Source organism: Lissotriton vulgaris, chromosome 4_1 (genome assembly GCF_964263255.1).
Source record: "Lissotriton vulgaris chromosome 4_1, aLisVul1.2, whole genome shotgun sequence".
Lineage (NCBI taxonomy): Eukaryota > Metazoa > Chordata > Amphibia > Caudata > Salamandridae > Lissotriton > Lissotriton vulgaris.
In genome coordinates this window covers 878,734,960-878,758,979 of record NC_141691.1, presented here as the reverse complement: position 1 = coordinate 878,758,979, position 24,020 = coordinate 878,734,960, and the positions used below count along the sequence as shown (strand labels likewise).

Here is a 24,020-nt window from a genome sequence, read left to right as displayed (position 1 = left end):
AACGAGCTGCTCCAGGGATGTTAAACCAAGCAGCTGGGATCTAACCACATTTTTAGAAATCAGCTCTCGTTACCTTGGCTCCTAGTGACACAGAGAATAATGTTCAAAATAATATTTTCTGTTTTCCTAGCTCAAGTGGAAAACGATAAAAAAAATCAGAACACCACACTACACTGCGCAAACCTAGGCCCTCTCTTTGTAGAGTGTTAAGATAGTCCCCTTCGTCTCCCATAGCTCAACGATATTCATTGGTCTTGGGATAAACACCCCCCCCCCCCGCACACAATGGTGGAGGAGCCCCTGAAGGGTTGGGGACCACCTGCACCACAGGGGCTGCCAGAGCCTGTGTCCTGCCGCTGACTACACTCCCAGCTGTAAAGGTAAGACGGATATAACAATAAAATCCATAAAAACCAGAAGCCAGAGGGGGCAAAACCATCTTGAGTTTGGTCTTCAAAACTGTGGAGGGTTTGGAATTCTTCATTCAGGAGTCAATGAACTGTGACTGCCTGATGAGAAGCCTCTTCGGAGAGTTCTATTTCACCACAACTTGAGGCCTCTAAACTGTTAGTGCCTTGTTCGTCAGAGCACAACTTGGTACCCGCATTAGTGCGGTGGCTGAAAGTCAACATGGTGACTATCATCCCTTGGGTTTGCATCACTCATCCATATAGAGAGTCCTAAAGGGTCTTCAACCCCTCCACAACATCATAGCATTGCATAGTATCTGAAATGATAAAACATTAAGGGACTGTAAAGAAGGGGCACTCTGGAGCAGTGCAGAGCTGTGTACTTCTTTTTAAGATATCTTAACACAGCTTGGCAATTCTCTTAGTCAATGCATGTTCCTAGAGGCAGCACAGCGCAAAAAAAGGGGATGTAGCTACTGTTCTCTTTCCGAGATGTTCTGTCTGCAGCTTATGCACTAACTCTAAGAAATTCCAAATTAAGGGGCATCTTTACTAACATTTCGTGCAACGCAGTGCACGTGGGCAGACCAGTGCCATATTTTCGAAGATAGGGTACAGTTTTCCTTTCTACTAGTGCTGGGACACTTGTGGCTACCTAGCTTCCTTGCCTCAAGGCGCTAGAGTGCCTGTGTTATGGGGCGTAGAGTTTTTGTGCAGAAAGATGCATCTTTCTTCACAAAAACCATCATTTGAGGCAATTTCTTCTCTGCATGTGTGCTGCAGAATGCATCACCCATGCAAATAGGAAATAAAAAGAAATACAAATATTTCTCCTCTTTATACAGGCCTCATGTAGTTGCACCATTTTGGCCAAAACCCATGTTTACACGTCTTTGTAAATATGGGGTTGTGTCAAAATACATGGGTGAATGCACAATAAGGCCAATGAACTACCCATATAGTGCCTACCTTAAACAAGGTAACACAAGGCAGCGTTGTGTGGAGATACTTTTTTTTAAAAGGCATGCAAAACCATGCAAGCTGGGATCTGCGTGGCTTTGTAAATCCCAAAATGGATTTTGCAGCGGAGCAGTGCTCAATAGATGACACAACCCAGACGCAAAATCTTTGTGAAACTGGGCCTACGTGTATGTGCTGTATCTTAACCCCTTCGACACTCATGACGAGCTGGGCTCGTCATGGTGTAGCCCGCTCGCACACTGATGACGAGCCCAGCTCGTCACGCAAAGTGCGATTTTGAAAAACCCAGCACGCTAGCGGAATTTCGCTAGCGCGCATGCGGTTAAAAACAAGGACACAGCTATGCTCTGCTCCGGCGCAAACAATAATAATACAGCCACTAATGTTCAAAAATATAAGTACGAGCTTGTTTCAAATTAACCACAAGAAAGATGATATGTGTCTGGAGCAAAAAACATGAGAGCACATTTTATCATGAAATGCAAGTAGAGGGTTTGGTCTCCTATCATAATGTAATCTATGTCTGCATGGTTACACATACACATAAAGCATGTTCGTTTTAAAGCCTATTATGGAACACAGGAAAGACTAACAGGGATAAAGTTACCTTCAATATCCTGGACTGTAAAGTTTGGATTCACCGCAGCAAGACTGAAGAAATACTTCTGCCCACCGGGAGGTTCATCTTTGTCTATGGCACTTATAGTTTGTATTAACTGCAAAGAAGAGAACAAATATAATACAGCAGAGTCAGTAGGACATTGTGACAATGAATTGATTTGAATTCCGTGGAGTCTGTAAGACGAAAGCATGCAGCTTCCAGAAAACAGTCTCAATGCTCGTCATAATGCAATCAAGGTGGAATAAAAAACATGTTATGCTTCTAGAGAAGAGGCATCGATCTCAATAGTGCAGCACGGCTTTACGGGTCCATTTCATCTCAATATCGCAGTATTTCAGTGATAAAACAGCCGATGGGGGGGCACTGTCCTTGCTTTACCGGGGGCCTTGGCACCCTTGCTACACCACTGTTCTAGAACAAAGATATTGTCAGATGATTATTGTCAAAAATTGACAAATTGATTTCTTTTGATGTGTCAGTTGATAATTTGATGGAATCGTGTTTGCAGCGGAGCTGAGAAGGAGCCAGGAATGGATCAAGGACCTTCGGCCAAGTTGCGCCTTGCCTCGGTGCGGTTTCCAATCTGTGTCGTCAGGTGACACGAATCGTGTCACCTGACAACACAAATCATTTTGTGAACGCCCGGTTCCTTTCTTATTAGTGCACACTCATACCAAAGTTATGAGGTCCTGATGAGAACCCCCCCACCAGCTAGGGGTTTGAAACGCATAGACCGCCTATCTACACCATAAGAGTGCAATTTTCTAAATAGCTTATTTTGATATGGTTAAAAATTAGTGATCCAACCAAATAAGTCTCTTTGGTGTACTCTAAAAATTTCTTTTGTGACATTAAAAATTGTAAATATTGATTTGTGTATGTATGGTATGCGTGAGAGTGTGAGATTTGAATGTTAATGTTGATCAACCACGTTTGAATGTTTCTTTCCCACTAATGTGTACTTTTATGAAAATGTCATTTTTATGAAGATAGTATTTTGTATTGTTTGTCCTTTATACTTGTTGTGAACTTTTGGTGAACCTTAACTAACGAATATTTTGAAAACTTCCATGAAAAATAAAAGTGATTTATTCTGACAAATTGTCCAAACTCGCACTTAGTTTAATTTGTTGCGCGTAGAAACTCAAGTTGGTCTTTAAATAGAAGTTGCATTACTGGCTTTTGTTTTGTTGTTTAGTATTTTGTTACAGTCACTGAGTCACTGGCACCAGAACACTTGCATTGACACAGGGAAACCTCCAGGAGGACAGGCACTGGGGCACCAACACCTGCACATGAATACTGAAGAGAAACGTTGACAAATGGATACTGACACTTGAACACTTACAAAAGAGCGCTGATATGGATACACCGACATAGAAAGACAGGGTTGAAGAGTGGCAGTGGAGCACTGACAATACATTGGGCTATGGCCTTGCTTTAGTGCCTGGCTAGGTTAAAGACTGGCACTTATTGTCAGGAGCTGACAACAGTGCCATCCAGAATTCTCTCCAGTATATGAGGATAATGTTGATAATCAATTCCAGGACACACAAAACTAATGGCATTTAATGGAAATAAAATCTGCAGATGTTCAGTCTCCAGGTGAATCATACATATATTTAGTGTTCTTTCATGACTACATAATTACGAGAATACCAAACTCCATTAACATATTATGATCATTAAATTCTAGGAACAGAAAATCCATATTTAGCTCACAAAAGAAATAGTGACACATCTGTGTAGTAATCTATCTCCAATGGCTTTCCCCTTCAGCTTTTTAGAAAAACATACTTCACAAATCAATATTTTGGCCTTTACATGTTTAGCTCATCGGACTAGAAAGGTGAGAGCGTTTTAGACAAAATGCATAACTGTTGTTTGTTGACCATTTATCAATTCTTGGTGAAAAAGGGATGAAAAGACACATCATTACATGTTCACAAATCAAATCGAGTAATACAAATTTAGCATCAAATGATAGATACGCAAGAAAATAAAGAGCTACAGGGAAGCCACGTGGAGACATTAAACTTGAATTACTTTTAGGAGTTTGATCTCAGAAGGGATGCAAGATAAATTGCACTCTTCGGAATCAATAAATAATTAAGATCTACAGCGGGCTATTTTGGAAAAGGTTAATGTGAGGACCTTCTGAGGGACGCGGAAACAATTGATAATCCCTATATTCTGCATTGCTCAACATTGAACTAATGGCCACAGGCGCAGCTCAACTTTCCTAAGCAGAGCTACTATAATCACATTTTTAAATATGGCTTTAAAAATGTATTTGTATCTGACAAAGCCATGAAATATGTGAAGGATATGGAAATTTAAGAGAACCCTTTCATTTGTTAAATGGGTGTAATTGCACATCTATATGTATTCATGTTTTTACTTTGTACTGTCCATGGAAAAGGGATGCAAACATCTTTTACCACAATATTCTGAAAGCAGATAAGTAGAGTTAGTGGTGTGTTTTGTGCTGTATTATGTGTTTTTGTACTGTTTCTGTGCTGTGTTTTTGTTGAATTGTTGCATAGTGTTTCTGTTGTGTTGTTCAGTAGCTATTATGCTGGTTGCCCTCTGTGTTTACTGTTTTGTTGTGTTATGCCCTTTTGTGTTTTTGTTGTCTTGTCATTTTGTTTTGTGGCTCATCGGTGGGCTGTTTGTTTTTAACTATAGACATGTCAAAAAATGTTGCTATATTTCTAGACAAAATCAACACTTCATTTATAATACCAGTAACAAACAACGATTTACAATTCTCTGTGGTGGCAAAATGCTGCTCATCAAAATCATCAACAATTTAGGGGCACCAGTCAGTTAAAAAATGTGGCAGAGACCTGTCGAAAATTACCACTTTTTGGGCCAGATGTAGGTCGCCAATTACCGGTCGGTAACGGCCGAATTCGGCCGTTACCGACCGGTAATTGGTGATTGAGGTCTAGGGGCCATTATTTTACAGAATCGGTAAATTTACTGAATCGGTAATTTTACTGATTCGGTAAATCAAGATGTAGGTGACACTCCACAGAGTGCCTCAGGCCCTTAAGAGTCAGTATTTTCCCACCCAATCCTATTGGGTGGTAAAATACCGAATTCAGGTGTGCATGCACATCTGTGCATGCACACCTGTGCAATGTGACACACAGACATGCCCTTAGGGCATGTATGTGTGCCTCATGGCACACAAGCCTGCACTTGGGTTGCTAGAGGGTGTCAAAGTGACACCCCCTGCACCCTTACTGGATTCGGTATTTACTGATTCGGTAAATACCGAATCGGTATTCCCCATTGATTCCTATGGGCTCAAAAGCCCATAGGAATCAATGGGGAATACCAATTCGGTATTTACCGAATCGCTAAATACCGAATCTTACAGATTCGGTAATTCAAAATAAAAAATTACCTACATCTCCCTCCTTCTAATTTACCGATTCATAAATACTGAATCGGTAAAATTTGGTATTTATGAATCGGTAAATTAGTTTTACCTACATCTAGCCCTTAGTGCTCACTTTTTTTATACAGCCCCAAAGGAATTCATAGTGCAGAGAGTATGAACATGGCTCATATAAGCAGTGTAGCGCATGCCCCGCACTTGTTTAAAGGCCCCCATTAAGTCCAAGGAAAATGAATATAGCTGAGAAAAGGGAGGCCTTCATCAAAGTCTGTGGGGGCAGGCGTTGTTTTGCGTTTAAGGTATATTAGAGTTTAGTAGTCAATATAGCCATGTAAAATAGTCCACTTCCAGCCAGCACATGCAAAAGTCACCTTGGCATGTCCGCTTTGAGAAGCTGTACAGCTGTTGTCTAAGCTGTTTGAAAATGTTGTCAATTTTTAGAAAATCGGGCTTCAAACTGTGGCATTATTTTACAACAGGTAAGATATTCTTTAACGTGGAAACACAGATATTGCAACATCGCTCAATATTATGCAAGAAAATGTCACTAGGTTTGTCTTAGGTGTCACTATTAGCTTACAACTTCTAAATAACATTACGGTCCGAATTCACAAATTGCATTTTGTAGTATATAAAAAACTACTACAGTAGTACTACTCTTGTACTACAAAACACATATCACAAACCTTCGCCTGGAGATCTCTGCTATATTTTCTGTGAGGAGATCTCTGCCTAGGAGGGACAGGGGGAGTGGTGGGAAAATTGGGAAAGACGGATCATAAATGGGTGGGGTTAGGGAGGAAAATGCAAATACAAGACACACACATCATTGATGTAATCAGTGATGTCACTGACCGTGGCTTGAGTGATGTAACATTTGTGTTCATAAGCAGTGCATTGCTTGAGCATAAGTTATAGTTATCTCAGGTAACTATAACTGCTGAATTTCTATGGTTTTGCATGAGTGAAATGTCTGTTTAATTCTAATGTCCCTGTAACATTTGTTTTTTTCAGTGAATATATATATAAAACCATGGGGACATAATCTTGATGAAGAGCTGCATGTCCATTTATGAACAGACCTATATGGCAATTGACAATCTGTGCATACATGTGATTTTTGCCTGGGTATTTTATTGGAAGGGCATTGTTGGACCCTCTGTCATCTAGCCACTATGAGATAATTGTTGAGTATAAACTGTTTCTAATTTGCACATTTCCTAGCACTGAGCAACATTTGCACACTACTATTTTTGGCATATATGTTGTAAGGGACATGCACAAGCCTGTGACACAGTATCTCGTCATAACATTTCAGATATGACCACTTCAGCCACAGTGTTTAGTTGTAAGCAGTGTGACAGACAATTGTTTTCTTTGATTCTTGTTTTGCCACTAGTATGTGCAATACTGTTTTTTCTGCAATATTTGTGTAGTATTATTTTTTATTAATTGAGAATAATATACCTCAATATATTATTATTATTATTATTATTATTATTATTATTATTATTATTAATAGAGTTTTATAAAGCGCATTACTACCCGGAGGCCTTGTAGCGCTAAGGACGGGTGGGAAACGATAACCACCAGCTACGGGTTAGTGGAAGAGCAGTGTTTTCAGGTTTTTGCAGAATTTTAGGAGATCAGGTTCACTGTGCAAGGTGAGTGGCAGGGAGTTCCAGTCAGAAGCCGCATTCCACGAAAAAGAGCGGTCTCCCCATCTGGCTCGTTTGATTTTCTTGGTTATAGCCACAAAGGTTGTACTGGAACGCAACGATCGCCGTGGATGGTAAGGAGTGGCTAAGGAACAGATCATTGCGGGACCTTTTTGCCACATAGCTTTGTGCGTTAAGCACATCGCCTTGAATTTCACCGTGGCCTGTATGGGGAGCCAGTGTAATTTCCTCAGGGCGTCAACACCCGAGTGTCTCCGAGAAAGTCCGAGAAGGAGACGTGCCGCCACATTCTGGATGACTTGGAGTTTTTTAATCGTGCTGACAGGAGCGCACACGTAAAGGGCGTTCCCGTAGTCAAGGCGGGACAGGATAATGGCCTGTACCATTATCCTTCGAGCTTGAAAGGGGAGGAGAGGCAAGACATTCCTCAACATTCTCATCAGACCAAAGCATGTGGCAGAGAGTTTGGTGGCTTGCTGATTGAAGCTTAAGTTGTTATCTAGCCATACTCAAAGACTTTTAATCTGATCTTTTGGTTCTGGGGGAGCATCCATGCAAGTCGGCCAATCAATGGTGGTTCTTGGTACAACAGATTTTCCTAGGAACATCAGCTCTGTTTTTTCCCCATTCAGTTTTAAGTGGGACAGGGCCATCCATTTTGTTATTGCTTTTAGACAACTGCCCAGATTGCTGGATGTGCCCCCCACCTGGTTCAGAGCCACCACTAGTTGTGTATCATCTGCATAGGTTACATATTACATATTGAGAATAATATACCTCAATATATTTGCTCTTGCATTTTAGTAACATCTGAATTCTTTTATAATTATAAAAGGGTACAGTGTTTTTTTGCACTTCCATTTTGTATGTAAATATGAGAGTGAGAGGTTTACATCTACTTGTTTATGGAATATTGATTATGAATTAAGAGAAACGGACTTGCATTTGCACTTTAGTAGCAACTGAACAGAATCTATATAGTATTGTGTTTACAAATGGCAATTGCACTTTATAATAACTATGGCTCATTAGAGAGACATGCATGAGCACCCTTTGACCCGTACATGATTATCATGGCAAGCAAAGGTTTAATGCATTTGCACTTTATCTATAAACATGTGATTGCACTTTATATATGTTTTAGATTATTCATTTGCACTTTAGATTGTGTAAATGTGAATATAAGAACAGTCTCGGACAAGCCTTAGCACTCTATGCGTAGGACTATGAGATATTGTGGGTTATTAGTTTTAGACAAGCATTTGAGCTTCATGAGGTTCTGTGCAATAATACTGGGATGTAAACATGAGTGTAGCTGGTCAACATAGAGATACAAGTAATTTGCCGTCCCAGTGCTTTTTAATGCCTGTGTTGAAGACATGCATTTTTTATACCCTTAATATAGAAATTAAGAAACAGTAATTCTGGCCAGAAATGCAAGTTCTTTCTCATGCGCATGCTTATCTATGCGCTTTCCGCTCATTCGTGAATATGTCACCAACCTTTTTCCTCCCACTTATCAAACCCCTTTATTATGCCGACATTATATACAAAATACGTACAACCAAATATGTGATTCATATTGTGACCAGTTCAGACATTAAATAAATACCATCAACATTATCATTTAAAATACAATCGCACAAATAGATAAGAATAAGCACAAGGTTTTCACAAAGGAGTAGTCAGTTGTGTTAGTGTATACTTTTGTAGTTAATGGCATTTTATTGAAGGTGCATTGTCATGGCAAAGTGTTATATTTCTTTAAGGTTTCAGGTCCAATCGGCATTGTGTCATGGGGTCATCTTCGTTGTTTTCCCATTGGTTAACACATTATGGTATTCACCCGGAAAGCGCGTAGATAAGCATGCGCAGGATAAAGAACTTGCATTTCTGGCCGTTGGAGAGAGTATGAATTATGTATTTAGGCTGCTGGCCTCAACTTTGAAGGTATTACACTAGTTTTTGTGAAGGGATTTAAAAGGTGTAGGCACAAGATAGGTAACTGAGTGGAAATGGGGAGGTAGTTTGGAGGGGTTGTAGCGTTAAGCAATTTTATGTTCATGAATGAATGGGGTTTTGAGCAGACAATGTTTTTTTGGTTTAGCCATTGAGGTTGTGGATGAACGGATATGCTTTTCATACAGATTGAAGTACAATTTCACGAGGGTGGAGGGGCATGGGTTTGCAATCAACAGTGGAGTTTAGTTTTTGTTTCACTTGCACTATTGAATATTGTTTAGCCTAAGCAGATGGCATAGATATTCTGTTATGATGTCTTTTCTCAGTTACCCCTGACAAAGAACTTAACAGTTCGAAATGCATTGGGAGATATCATATGAGGCCATCAAAATGAACTGCTTTACTTGACGTGTCTATGTTGAAGCCCGGATGGGAATGCAGCGACCTTTGAAAATTATGTAATAAAAGCAGATCATGGAATTCAGCTGACCTAGTCGTGAGTGTGATCTTTTCGATGAAAATTGGTATAAGTACTGAAAAATTGGTAAAATATTGGTTTATCTCGTGGATTGAAAGTGGAATTTCAGATATCAACGAGGAACAATCCCTGAATTGAGCAGTGCGACTGGCGTGCACGTAGAATACGTGCACATACTCATCTGTTAACCACATTGCCACGATATTGGGATAGACCGCGGCACCAGATAACGCCTGAAATTGTCTAGTTTAAATTGAAAGAAGTAAGTGAAGATTACAAGGGAAGGAGTGCATGCTTGCATCATGATTACTTAAACTTTCTAAAAGTGGCATTTTTAGACCTGCAATTTAAAAAGTACCTGCACTTAAAGATTATTTTTTTAATTATGAGTCCAGAGATACCAAACTTACTCTTTCTATATTTTCCCAATTGGAATTTACACTTGTAAACCTGTTACAAGGCGGCTCCTATGATAACCTATGGGAGAGATAGGCGTTGCAGTAGTGAAAAATGAATTAATTAGTTTCACTAGCAGGACATGCAAAACTCCACAATCCGTGACCTACTGTTTAAAAACACTGCACTCTGCCCATGGGTCTACCTAGGGCCTACCTTAAGGATACATTTATGAAAATAAAAGAGAAGGTTTGGGCCTGGCAAATAGGTGAACTTGCCAGGTCAAACTGGCAGTTTACACTGCGCACACAGGTTCTGAAGCAGCAGGCCTGAGGTAGGTTTGAAGGGTTACTCATGTGGGTGGCAAAATCGGTGCTGCAGGCCCACTAGTAGCATTTGATTTATAGGCCATGGGAACATGTTGTTCACTGTACTGGGAGTTATCAGTAAATCAAACATGCCAATCATTGAGAATCCAAATGCCATTACATTTTAGACACAGAGCACATGCACTTTAGCACTGCTCAGCAGTGAAAAAGTGCCCAGAGTCCTAAAACCAGCAAAAATGAAGTTCAGTACACAATCAAAACAGGGGGTCAGAAGGCAAATGTCAGGGGAATCCACATCAAAAGATGCCTGGTCTAACACTGGCTCATGGACATTCTTTTTGTTTGAGGTGAAGCACACCTCAAAGAGATTATATTTACCTAAATATTAAATGGTAAATGTTACTGATGTCATGAAATAAAATCTAAAATAGGAATGGTGATAAATCTATTAAGACCTCAATATTAACCAATGATCATTCTCATTTTAGCCATTCTTTGCTATTGAAAGTACATTGCCACCAAACACTGTTAAAGATCAGACAAGGAAATTACACATTTTTTGAAAATTAATTGGGAACAACAAGACCTCTTTCAAATATGACCTTATTGGGGATATAAACCTCATGAAGGCCTTTCTTATTTTCAAAATTGCATATTTTGCAATAGTATTGTATGTTGGATATTATATTCGTAAACATGCCTATTTTTTACCTTTTACAGTGCAGTCTTATGTTCATTGTAGCTTCATGTATACTGGTACAGCCTCAACTGCTGAGATATAGTCTAATTTTCGCCTGTGGTCTAAAAGATCCTCTGATGCCTCTTAAAGTGCAGTATTACCAACAGTTCCCCTAACAGTGTCTAAAGAGGATAATAGACTGGTAGATCTAAGTTTTGTCTCAAATGACCTCCTCCTAAGCTCAAGTAAAGCTTCAAGCTATAAATGTTGTGCAATTTCATGTGTACAGATGCAGCTCCATACACTCAGTTGTAGACCCCTATGACATGCATTCTCACAATGATAGTAGGCATGGGATAAAGTACCCACTGCCATACATTACTGTCAATGAGTTCATTGACCATATTGATTAGCAAGGCCATGGACCTCAAGCTCTTGGAACTCCAAGAGGATATACAAGCCAAGGATATTAAATGTGTTAAATGGGACAGCAGATTTAATGCTCATTCGTGCTCATTCATCAACATAAAAACAGTGAGCAGCTGTACACAAACTTGTTGTACCAGGGGCTCGATGTTAGAAAACACATGTTGCAAATAGTGAGGGTAAATTGCACACTGCCTTTTCATGACCTGCTTTTGCATTTTGCTAAATGACCTAAGTATTAATTAATAGGTTACCTTGAAAAATTTCCAATAACAGGTTGTTGTAAACTGACTTGCCTAATGAATATTAATTAAATAGGTCACTATTTGCAACATCCTCTAATTGGCTACAAAGGCAGGATTATTGCCCTGCAAAGAACAGCAGACCATCTTCCCTGTGTTTGCATTCTGAAACTGAAAACTTTTTTTTATTTTTTTTTAGGGAACTGGTGCTGCTTTAAAAATAAATCGTATTTTGGAATATTTTGAGAAAAGCAGCTCGCTGTTATTTGGAGCACTGCCCGCACCTACTGAGACCACCCGACATGTCTCAAAGTGGAAGCGGCCCTTCAGGGACAGTTTACCCTTTGCAAAGGGGTTACCACTCCCTTTGAGGTGTCTGTAACTGTTCACAGGTTTGCAACTGCAGTTGTGTTCCCAAACTAGTGATACATCTCATTACGAATTGAAAATAGAATGGAATGCCTTTTTCACCCCTCCTCTTAATTGACTTGAATGAGTTGCAAAACTCCTTTTGCTTTTCTTAATAGCTTTACCAAATTACAATAAGATTTTGATGCATTAGGAATTTAGAAATCGGCACAAAATTGCTATGCTCAACAGGCCCTTTTTTCCTACTTTGGTCTGGCACTTTTCGTGAAGCATCCATTCAGCGTTTTGTATTAGCGAATATATGTGATGTGCGACAACTCATGGGTTGGGTTGCAAATGGCCAGCTCACGAATTTTAACAATCTGTTTTCAGCAAATTAGGAATTTTCAAATTTCTAACCTGTGAGCTGCTCGCCAACATTTTAACATATACTTTTAAAATGTGTGCATGCGCACTGGATAGCAAGATTCCTGCTTTTCTAAAAAAATAAAAGAAAAGCAAATCGCAAAAAACACGAAATGAAATTGCATTGTGTTGATTTTTTTCAACAACGTTTGTCAGGCACATGCAATTTCGATGCCTATGATTGTATTGGAACCAAACATTTTGCCTTTTCCCCATATGGATGTATCCTGTATTCCCAGATGATAGCCTGAAAAAGTTAATTAAAATGTTTAATTAACCATGTATACATTTTGTGAATGTTTGGTGCAGAATGGTGACGTGGGATACAAAAAACATTATCGTCTAAAAAGCGCCTGTCTAGCTAAAGCAGTACTTTGAATTTACAGATCCGTGAATGGTGAGAGTGCAATATTTATATTTCATTATTCTTTTGGCTTGTTCATAGAACAAGGTAAACACAATGTAGCCATTGAAAAATGACATTGCTTCAAAAAAATCCATACACTTTTACATATTCCAAAAATGAACTTCTATAGACATCCTTTTCATGTGTTCTTGCGACTCTCTTAACCAGAGAAACACACGTTTCACATCAGCACCACGTTGTTTTAATCTAAATAATTTCATTTTAAGAAATTACATTTGGGTGGAGTTAATACATTTTTTCATCCTCATGTCCCACTCGGTCACCTGCATTCTTTGTATTCCCTTTTTTCTGTTTTTTGACAGATTGAGCATTTGTAAGCCAGTTAATGCCCAGAGGACAACCAACGACCAACGATAGTCAAAAAGGGAAATCGAACTTAAAAAATATTGCATATTATATAATGACATGTATGTATCATGTTAAAGTTTCCCGAATAATGATTTTAAAAAATCAGTTTGTAGACGAGCTCAAAATTACAACATTAGGTTTGCTTTATTATGCAAATACATTACCTGCCCAGCTCTTGCATTTTCACATACAAAAGTGTCATAGAACGTGGCAAATTCGGGTGCGTTGTCATTGACGTCCAGCACTTTTACGTAAACATGAACACGAGTGGCTTGTTTGGGGTTGTCTGTAGACAGAAACAAATTAATGAAATGATGGTGCTGTTGAGACAGTCCCAGCTTAAATTAATATTTCCTCTTCTATTATCCAGTGACATTCTTATATTTTTTTAAAAATGAGCTAAACTGATTTCCATTATTGTGATTCCTCGACCAATTTTTCCCAGTCAACGTGTAAGTGAGATATTCATTTGGATGTGTTTGCATTTATTAAATTTGTTTATTTTATTATTATTTTTAGAATTATCTTTTGTTATGTTAAGTGCAGAGTAGACCCGCCCTGCTGTGCGATATATTTGTACATTATTACCTTTGGCTAATTATTTGTTAAACTCAAACAAACAGTAAATTGTAGGAAAAGTGCCTTACAAAGGGGCAATAGCACTGTGCATTAACTGGTGACACCAGTATAACCTTCAATTTTCCAATCCCCATTGAGTTCAAATCGCTGTTTGAGAAACCAAAAACGTTTTTGCAATGTGCTGAATGTAAGAAACACATTATAACACTCCCTAAATATTTACTTATTAGATTTTTGACTCTACCTCAGCGCTATTTTGAAGGGACTTGTTAGTGTCCCTTTCAAATACTGATTCAATATGAGTTGTATAAACGTTTTGCGTTGGAAATCTGGTTGCTAAACAATGAAACATTACCAATTCCCGAGCTGGGGTGGTAAGCCATTTTCTAAATGAAGGGATACCTTTGGGCACTCTTTCCCTTTTTGAATGTAAAAAAAAATGTTTGTTGGAGAGTAAGCTGTGGCCCAGATGACCACTGCAACCCCTGCCAACTATTGAAAAAAACATTGAAATTGTTTTTTTTTATACTTAGCCCTACTTCCTGTAAAGAAAATGAGGCTGCATTACATTTTTTTTACTTTATTTGAAGGTGATTGCAAACATTTTGATATGCCGACCCAAGGAATCTACCATTCCTGTAATGGCCACCAATCGGTAAGTCAAAATTTGTGACAAACCTCATTAATATTAATGAGGTAGGTCAGCTTGTGACCCATCCAGAACTGAAATTTTACAAACAACCTATTAGTACATATGCCAGTTTGTAAAATTCTATTCAGGGTGCAAAGATACTGATTGGTCATTGCAGCTAGATTTTTTGACCTGTGTTTAGTACAGTGGACCCTTGGTCTCTTCAAGGCCCTATTTTTCACATTAAGTGAGTTTATGAGAAAATATTTGGTAGGTAGCAGCAAAAGGGAATTATGAAATCTAAGCCATACTGCCTGATGCCTACAACATGTCAATGCCTAAAACATGTCACTTCACACATCCATAATATGTCAGATGATAATATGTCATTCTATATTTTTCCCATTCAAGTCATGTCATTTTTTAAGTTGGTTTTGGTATTATGTTTGATTACTGAACAATATATACAAAAATAAATGCTAATACAGAATGACATCCCTGAAAGGGCTGTGTTACAAAAATTGTCTCAACCTCCACAGAATCTATAAGAGGCACATGAAAGACAAATACATTAAACACTAAACGACTTACTGATTTCAGTAGCTATTATGCTTAGGTTGTGCCATTGGGATATTTCACGGTCAAGCGATTTTGACGTGTAGATTGATCCATTTCCAGAGTGTATATTGAATATTCTGTCAAGGTCAGTATGACGATCCAAGGTAAACCTAAGCAGATACATAAAAAGCAAAGTGGAATAAATGAAAGGAAATAAATACAGCAATAGCATAATGAAATATTGATATATCTATTTATACTATTTCTCCTTATGTACTCAAGTATATACAATATGGTGCCATATGCCTTTAGCTTTGCCACGTGTGACCATTATATTTTAAAAAAATGTGTTGCTGTGCGCAGCGGTGCAAAAAGCTAATGCTTTTCAAAGATGTGGCTTACGCCACCAAGTTTTGCTCTGAGGTCATAGTTAGACTTTCGTGCCCTATTCACAAAGATTGTGCTGTTAGTTGGTGTGACTTACTCCTGTAGTACTCCTGATATAGGCCTGAAATTCACGAGTAAGCAGGAAGTACTGCTGGAACTAAAGAGTAAGCCAGGAGTAATGCAAGAGTATTTCACAGTTCGTTTTTTATGAATAGGGCCAGACATGTATACATTTATCTTATATTTGTAATAGCAAAACATTACAAGTGTGTAATTAAAACTACAATTATAATATAGATAACAAAAAATATATATATATATATAGGATAACCATATTGTTAGGACCCTTAATATGAGCCTTGTGGCATGATACATGTCAACGATAGGGGGGCTGGTCCAATAAATCCTGCTGAAGGTGGGACCTCATCATATATACAATGTAGGCAAAAAGTCCTCTACTCAGCCATTAATTGTTAAGACATAATCTAGACACTCAGTCATATTTCTGGTGCTCCAAACTCTTAGGGGGATATTCACAAGAACGTGTGCTAAACATCACCAAAAAATGCTAATGCAACTTTACACATGGCAGCCTATCACAGGAAAATAACCCTGTGTCAACGTGGAATTCACAACAAGGTGATACCATGAATAGGCTGCCGAAACCGAGGCCAATGTCCGTGATGCAACCAACTCGGAGATAAAAACACAAACCACAACACACAAAAACGTGCGATGAGCCCATTCGCGATTAGAAAAGCAGGGATAGGCACCACCAGGCCCGTGACACACACGTCAGGCGGGAATAAACACAACAATAGCCTGAAAAAGAAAGACAAACCAAACAGAAAACAACAGCCAAGCACAATGGAGGCAACCCGAGCCACCAGACAACCCCACAAGCCCCACTGACAGTTGTGGGTTGGATGGTACCCGAGGCCGGCATGTGCTGTGCAGCCGGCAGCTTTGTCTGCGGAGGGATGTTGGTTGTCCGCTGGGTTGGTACCGTCAGCAGGTGGGGGATGTGTGTCAGGATGCGGGGGATGGTTGTCCTTTTGGGCCTATAGTGGGCAATGTCCTTCTCTGGCGTTGGGTCTGGGAGGCAGGTGCATTTCAGGTGGGTCCGTTGTCTTTGTGGGGGGGGGCGGGACGGGTCCTGGGGATGGTGGCGGGCCTAGGGTGGTTGCGGTGGGTGTTTTGGCCCTCATGGGTATCCGCATTGCATAATCATTGTCTCCATGGCATTTGTGGGTATTCTGGTGTGGCTCTTGGCTGGGCTCCGTTTTATGCTGCAGGTAGTCGTCCTGCTTAACACCAGCAAAAGGCAGGTGTTCTTTCCCTGTAATGCACTTGTAATATGACAGACGTGACATTCATCATATTTATGATGACACATTCCGTCTGCCAAACTCCTTGCTCTGGTTTTGTAAAAGAAACAGCACTTTCATGATCTTTACAAATAAACAAAATACAATTTAAGTGAACCTCTCCTTACAATAGAAGACACTTCACGAGCCTCAAGCCCATTTCAAAACACGCAATGTGTTAATTAAAAGAACAGTTTCAAATATCACTTTTAACGAAAAGTTCACATACTTCCTAACTTCACAAGTGACAGCCTTGAACTCAGCATGTTTCCACAGGCAGAATTTCAACCCCCACAAACCCAGCGAATAGGTACCCAGCAGATATTTTCTGTCTTGCCAACTTCATAAGGATGAGACCAGGAATCAAGAAGTAAACAGACTGGAAACGTTCAAGAATGTTAGTTTTTTTTGTCTTTTTTCCATACGTTTTCCCTACATCCTTTTTAGGATCGAAACATCTGCATAAAATCACTGAACAACTCCTAAAGTTGTTTCAATGTTAAGATTACAACTCAAATATTTAAAGGTCGGGGGATGCAACTGGTAAAATTGATACAGAACCTTAAACAAACCCTCCTTAAACTATATACTGCTTTTAGCATTACGTATTCTTCATAAACAAATGGGGATTGGGTCCGTTTCGTGAAGTAGTGTGTTGTTCTAACTCAAGGTATATTCATAGGTTATGGAAAAAAAACTTGCTGATCAGCAGCCAACAACAGTACTTTATAATACAGTAGATATTGTCTAGTGATGGTTTGGTATGGAATACATCCTGTAGTTTGAAAACATGTACACATATATCGTTATATATACCATGCCAGAGACACAGTATTAAAATACACCTTACTGTGTTGAACATGAAAAAGAGTTTCACAATATATTCAGCGTTGTAGGTGTGCAAAATGCTTCATAGTGAATCCACACTCCAAGACAACCACACATTTCCCAATTGTCGAAATGTGTTTACTACTAGAAGGACAAGACAACTTATTTCACATACTGAACATTGAACGCTTTTCTTGAACTTAAAACATCATGGGCTGTGGATGGCCCACTTCAAGAACTGGTCCAAAGGCATTTCAGACAACAAGGCCATTAATAAAGACAATCCCCTGTATAGCTTTATATGTATTATTATACCATCAGCTCTTCATGTTATTTATATACAACATTAAACAGGTATTTGTTATTCTCAATCTTCCTTTTTGCACATTTACACAACATGGTTGTCCACGAGTGCCTCTGGCCTTGCTGCCCTGGTGGGATGCTAGGTTCTCAGCTCAATGCGTCTAGTGAAGCTGTGGCTTTTGCCTCTGAGGGAGGGATTGGGTGGTAGACCTCAGAGTTAGCCTTACTATTTGGCGCCACTGCTGTTTGGACTGCTGCCTCTGGATGGGGGTAGGAGTTCCAAGTTGTTTTTGTTAAGAGAGGTTGAATGTGTAGTTGGAGGGACTTGGCTCAATGTTACTGAACCAGATATGCGAAGCACTGTATATCTGAGGGGGCGGGTGAAGTGTGAAAGGTGCACGGTGGGACAGGTGTGCAAGTTTTCCGGGAACTTTGGACGTTTTTAACATGGAATATTTGGGGACTGGGTCAGTCCATTAAAAAACAAAGACTTTACTCTGACCTCAGGTACTATGGTGTCTATGTGGCTTCCTTGCAGGAAACTCAAACGTGGGAGCCATGCATTAAAGAACTGATACATAGGTGGTGGGGTCACATCCTCCTAATCCAGCTGTGTCAAGAGGGCTCTGATCTGGTCCCGCCTGGAGTTCCCTTTGTGACTAAGGAAGTGAAACTGGACCCTGAAGGACTTTTTGTGATTGTCTTGGAAACGTTAGATGCTGAGATCTATGTTTGGTAAAGGTGTATGCCCCTACAGTGGATGATACTGCATTCTTTGGATCTGCATCGAGTGTGGCCAAAGAACATGTTGGCCCTGAGGTACTGATGGATGGAGGTCTGAATTGTGTACTGGATGGTGGTTTGAACTGACTCCCCCCAAGACTTGACACCAAGAGTGCAATGATGAGCACTCTCTGGGAGATTATGCTGGGTCCTGGACTGCAAGATATTTGGAGGGTACATTTCCCGCAGGGCAGAGTATATTCTTTCTGTGTGCCTGCAACTGGAATGCATAAACACCATGACTTTTGCTTACTGGCAGGGGCCCTGATTCAGTTTGTGGAGGATGCCTTCTATCTGGCACATTACTTATCTGACCATTTGCCCCTGCTGGTCTCTTCCTGAGTGAGTAGGGAGGCCCCTATAGTGCCTTCGTGAAGGATGCGAGTTGAGGAATTATCAGACCTGGTGTTTGCAAATGAGGTGGCTCAAGTACTAGATCGATATTTTACTGAGAATAGGGGTATAGTGCGATGACAAGAGACATGGAATGGGATGCTATAAAATGTGTGTGCGGCATGGATAGTGCTTGAAAGCATCCAATGATGTTAGGCAACAACTATGCAGGTCCTTGAATGTCCTGGAAGAGCAACTTAGTGTCTTGGAGAACAGTGTGGTTGAGCAGCCGCTTTGATTACCTGAAGTTAAGGAGTTTAAGCGTGAGTTGCTGGAGATGTGGGACAGACTAAATAAGTTTGTCCGCTCTAGCTATAGACAGCAACTCCACATGGAAGGAGATAAGGCTAGTAGAATGCTTGCCACGCTTCTCTGTAGAGAAAAATGATGCCCTCCCAGTGAGGGGTACGGGACACCTAGGGGCTGATGTGGAGTACACAACAAGGCATAATGGAAGTTTTGGATCACACCTGCAAAAGGTTTATGCAGCACCGCCTGACAGCGTACCACTGGCCGGTGCTAACTATCTAGCTAATTGGCAGATGTCCTCCTTATTGAGGGAAGAGAGAGGAAGCTTGGACACCCCCATATCAGGGGAGAAATAATGGTAGCAATATGGGCATTGAAGACCGCAAAAGCCCCGCGAGGGGATGGCCTGCCGTCCGAATTTTACCAACGCAACGGTGGACTGTTCTCTGGAAGTTTAAAATGAAGCAATACAGGAAGGGTTTACTTCCAGCCTTCATAAGAAGGCGCTTATTATCATGTTGCCCAAATCAGATAAGGATGTTATAGAGGTGACATCCTACAGCACCCTGTCAATGCTCAATGCAGATGTGAACATTTGCTGAGTTTGGTGAAGTGTATGGGTTACCCGTTAATCGTACAAACTCTGAACTGTTCCCATTGGGAGAATTGACTGGTAAACAAGTGCAGAACCTACCATGGTAGGATCTTCCCTGGAAAATGAAGGAGGTCAGATATCTTTGGATAAGACATACACATGGAGAAGCAGAGTTTGAGATTGCAAACATAGGTAGGGGGGCTAGTAAGTTATAAACTGAAGGTGAAACACCCTCCATTTTGCTCTGACGGCGAAGCTTGCGTTGGAAAAAATTACAGTACTGCCATGAGGCCTGTTTTTCAAGGGACCCTATTTGACATGCATAGGAAATACTTCATGGAATTAGACAAGCTGATAGTCGAACGTTCGTGGGTCTCTGGGAGAAAGAAGGTTAGCATGGCCACTCTCAAGGGCCCCTGGTGGAAGGGAGGCCTCAAAAGACATTGCATAGCACTTTACTATCTGGCAGCTCATCTGTAAAATGCTGTTTACCAGATGGACAACCTTGAGAACTGGGTGCGTAGATTGTCTGAGGGTACCTGCAACGGCGTTTCATTGCCTGAGCTATTAATGATGGGGCCAATGGTTTCGCCTTCCATGCCATATGTGGTCAGACAGGTTTGCAGGGCATGGGAGAAGGCAGTCAGACTTGTATTGCGAAAGGCCCCCATGCCCCAAACATGAATTTTTGGGCATTGCGCCCATTCAAACTCATTGCACAGAGAATGTCAAAAGATAGGTGACATGCCGGTGGGTGTGAGACATTGCGGACTTATACCCCAATGACCGGTTTATCACCCTGGCTGATGCTGTAGAAACATTTCATTGGGAACTGGGCAATTCCTGTAGTTTGTGAAAATTGCAGTGAAGGCCAATGGGATACAGCCATTCTTCCCTGAAGTCATGGGCATCCCAGAGTTTCAGAACACTGTTGAATATGGCTAGTGGGAGAAACTGACCTTGCACATATATAGGGCACTGCAGCAGTATATGCCCCTTGAAGATTTACAGGTGCACATCAGGTGGCATGAGGTGTTGGATTTGACAGTGGCAGCCCCGTAGGCTGAGAGTTTGGGCCAGTCCCATTACTAATTTAAACCAACTGATAATTACTGATTGTGTAGCACTGGAGGGAGCTGTGCACATCCCTTGGTTAAAATACGTAATGGATCTGACAAAATGGCTCAGCTGCCCAGACCTATAACGTAGCCCTAAATCCTTGGGTAAATCAACAATCAGAACCATTAAACAACAGTTCCTGGACAAGCGCCAGGGACCTACGGAGGAAAAGGAGCTAGCAAAACCAACGGTGAGAAGATATGCTACTGTACCACTGTGCAATCAAGTTCAACCGTATCTACTGGTCATCAGAAATGCCTTTCATTGCTTTGTGCGGGCCAGATTCCGACTGCATTTGGTCCCCTGGCTTTTGGCTGTCCCCCAAGGATTTACAAAACCTGGTACTGTAAAACCTTGTTCTTTTGACAACTTCTCTGAGCAAGATACCTTACAATATACTTTTTTCTGTGATTATTATTACTCACTGCGCAAAATATTTATATTTCCATTACTCAGAGATTGTCTCTTTACCCAAGTCAGGCCCGCTTTGTTGTACCTCCAAACAGGCACAGCCGGTAGTAGGTGTAACTGCAGGGCGGTGACGTAGGGAGGGGTAGGGGCAGGGTGGGGGGTTGTAATGTATGGATTACGGACCATAACAGGTAAGTAAACATATAAATAAATAAAACGAATTTCGTTGTTTGCACTGCATCACATTTGGTGATCGCTTTGCCTACCTGTCTGACTGCGTGTGGAAACGCTGCTGGCGCTTGTTCTTTGTCGGCCTTCTGCGGATACTCGGCTGTCTCTACACCCACGCCTCGCGGCCCCCGCTCCGCGGGCGCCGCTCGTGGTCCACAAACTCCTACCCACGCCGGATTTTCTTCTGCAGGGGGTCCTGCCACTGCTCATCAACTGTCGGGACTGCGAGGACCAGCAGGCGCAGCGCTGCTCAACTCGCCGCAGCTGGTCCTCTTCCCGCCCCTCCCGCTGGAAGCTGATATCTGCGGGCTGGGAATCTCTGCGTGGTGTGATCGCTTTGCCTACCTGTCTGACTGCGTGTGGAAACGCTGCTGGCGCTTGTTCTTTGTCGGCCTTCTGCGGATACTCGGCTGTCTCTACACCCACGCCTCGCGGCCCCCGCTCCGCGGGCGCCGCTCGTGGTCCACAAACTCCTACCCACGCCGGATTTTCTTCTGCAGGGGGTCCTGCCACTGCTCATCAACTGTCGGGACTGCGAGGACCAGCAGGCGCAGCGCTGCTCAACTCGCCGCAGCTGGTCCTCTTCCCGCCCCTCCCGCTGGAAGCTGATATCTGCGGGCTGGGAATCTCTGCGTGGTGTGATCGCTTTGCCTACCTGTCTGACTGCGTGTGGAAACGCTGCTGGCGCTTGTTCTTTGTCGGCCTTCTGCGGATACTCGGCTGTCTCTACACCCACGCCTCGCGGCCCCCGCTCCGCGGGCGCCGCTCGTGGTCCACAAACTCCTACCCACGCCGGATTTTCTTCTGCAGGGGGTCCTGCCACTGCTCATCAACTGTCGGGACTGCGAGGACCAGCAGGCGCAGCGCTGCTCAACTCGCCGCAGCTGGTCCTCTTCCCGCCCCTCCCGCTGGAAGCTGATATCTGCGGGCTGGGAATCTCTGCGTGGTGTGATCGCTTTGCCTACCTGTCTGACTGCGTGTGGAAACGCTGCTGGCGCTTGTTCTTTGTCGGCCTTCTGCGGATACTCGGCTGTCTCTACACCCACGCCTCGCGGCCCCCGCTCCGCGGGCGCCGCTCGTGGTCCACAAACTCCTACCCACGCCGGATTTTCTTCTGCAGGGGGTCCTGCCACTGCTCATCAACTGTCGGGACTGCGAGGACCAGCAGGCGCAGCGCTGCTCAACTCGCCGCAGCTGGTCCTCTTCCCGCCCCTCCCGCTGGAAGCTGATATCTGCGGGCTGGGAATCTCTGCGTGGTGTGATCGCTTTGCCTACCTGTCTGACTGCGTGTGGAAACGCTGCTGGCGCTTGTTCTTTGTCGGCCTTCTGCGGATACTCGGCTGTCTCTACACCCACGCCTCGCGGCCCCCGCTCCGCGGGCGCCGCTCGTGGTCCACAAACTCCTACCCACGCCGGATTTTCTTCTGCAGGGGGTCCTGCCACTGCTCATCAACTGTCGGGACTGCGAGGACCAGCAGGCGCAGCGCTGCTCAACTCGCCGCAGCTGGTCCTCTTCCCGCCCCTCCCGCTGGAAGCTGATATCTGCGGGCTGGGAATCTCTGCGTGGTGTGATCGCTTTGCCTACCTGTCTGACTGCGTGTGGAAACGCTGCTGGCGCTTGTTCTTTGTCGGCCTTCTGCGGATACTCGGCTGTCTCTACACCCGCGCCTCGCGGCCCCCGCTCCGCGGGCGCCGCTCGTGGTCCACAAACTCCTACCCACGCCGGATTTTCTTCTGCAGGGGGTCCTGCCACTGCTCATCAACTGTCGGGACTGCGAGGACCAGCAGGCGCAGCGCTGCTCAACTCGCCGCAGCTGGTCCTCTTCCCGCCCCTCCCGCTGGAAGCTGATATCTGCGGGCTGGGAATCTCTGCGTGGTGTGATCGCTTTGCCTACCTGTCTGACTGCGTGTGGAAACGCTGCTGGCGCTTGTTCTTTGTCGGCCTTCTGCGGATACTCGGCTGTCTCTACACCCACGCCTCGCGGCCCCCGCTCCGCGGGCGCCGCTCGTGGTCCACAAACTCCTACCCACGCCGGATTTTCTTCTGCAGGGGGTCCTGCCACTGCTCATCAACTGTCGGGACTGCGAGGACCAGCAGGCGCAGCGCTGCTCAACTCGCCGCAGCTGGTCCTCTTCCCGCCCCTCCCGCTGGAAGCTGATATCTGCGGGCTGGGAATCTCTGCGTGGTGTGATCGCTTTGCCTACCTGTCTGACTGCGTGTGGAAACGCTGCTGGCGCTTGTTCTTTGTCGGCCTTCTGCGGATACTCGGCTGTCTCTACACCCACGCCTCGCGGCCCCCGCTCCGCGGGCGCCGCTCGTGGTCCACAAACTCCTACCCACGCCGGATTTTCTTCTGCAGGGGGTCCTGCCACTGCTCATCAACTGTCGGGACTGCGAGGACCAGCAGGCGCAGCGCTGCTCAA

At 42.8% G+C, this 24,020-nt stretch overlaps 1 protein-coding gene across 2 annotated transcripts in view; it reads right to left on the bottom strand.

Annotated features, from left to right (window-relative positions):
* LOC147722680 (cadherin-10-like) overlaps nt 1–24,020 on the bottom strand; it is an 862,765-nt gene that overhangs the window by 64,375 nt on the left and 774,370 nt on the right. For both annotated transcript variants that reach the window (XM_086965170.1, XM_086965171.1), the window contains exons 8-10: nt 14,964–15,100; nt 13,327–13,448; nt 1,999–2,107 (exon numbers count right to left, since the gene is read on the bottom strand). In XM_086965170.1, coding sequence (XP_086821296.1) covers nt 1,999–2,107; nt 13,327–13,448; nt 14,964–15,100 — 368 coding nt within the window. The remainder of the gene's footprint in view (nt 1–1,998; nt 2,108–13,326; nt 13,449–14,963; nt 15,101–24,020) is intronic.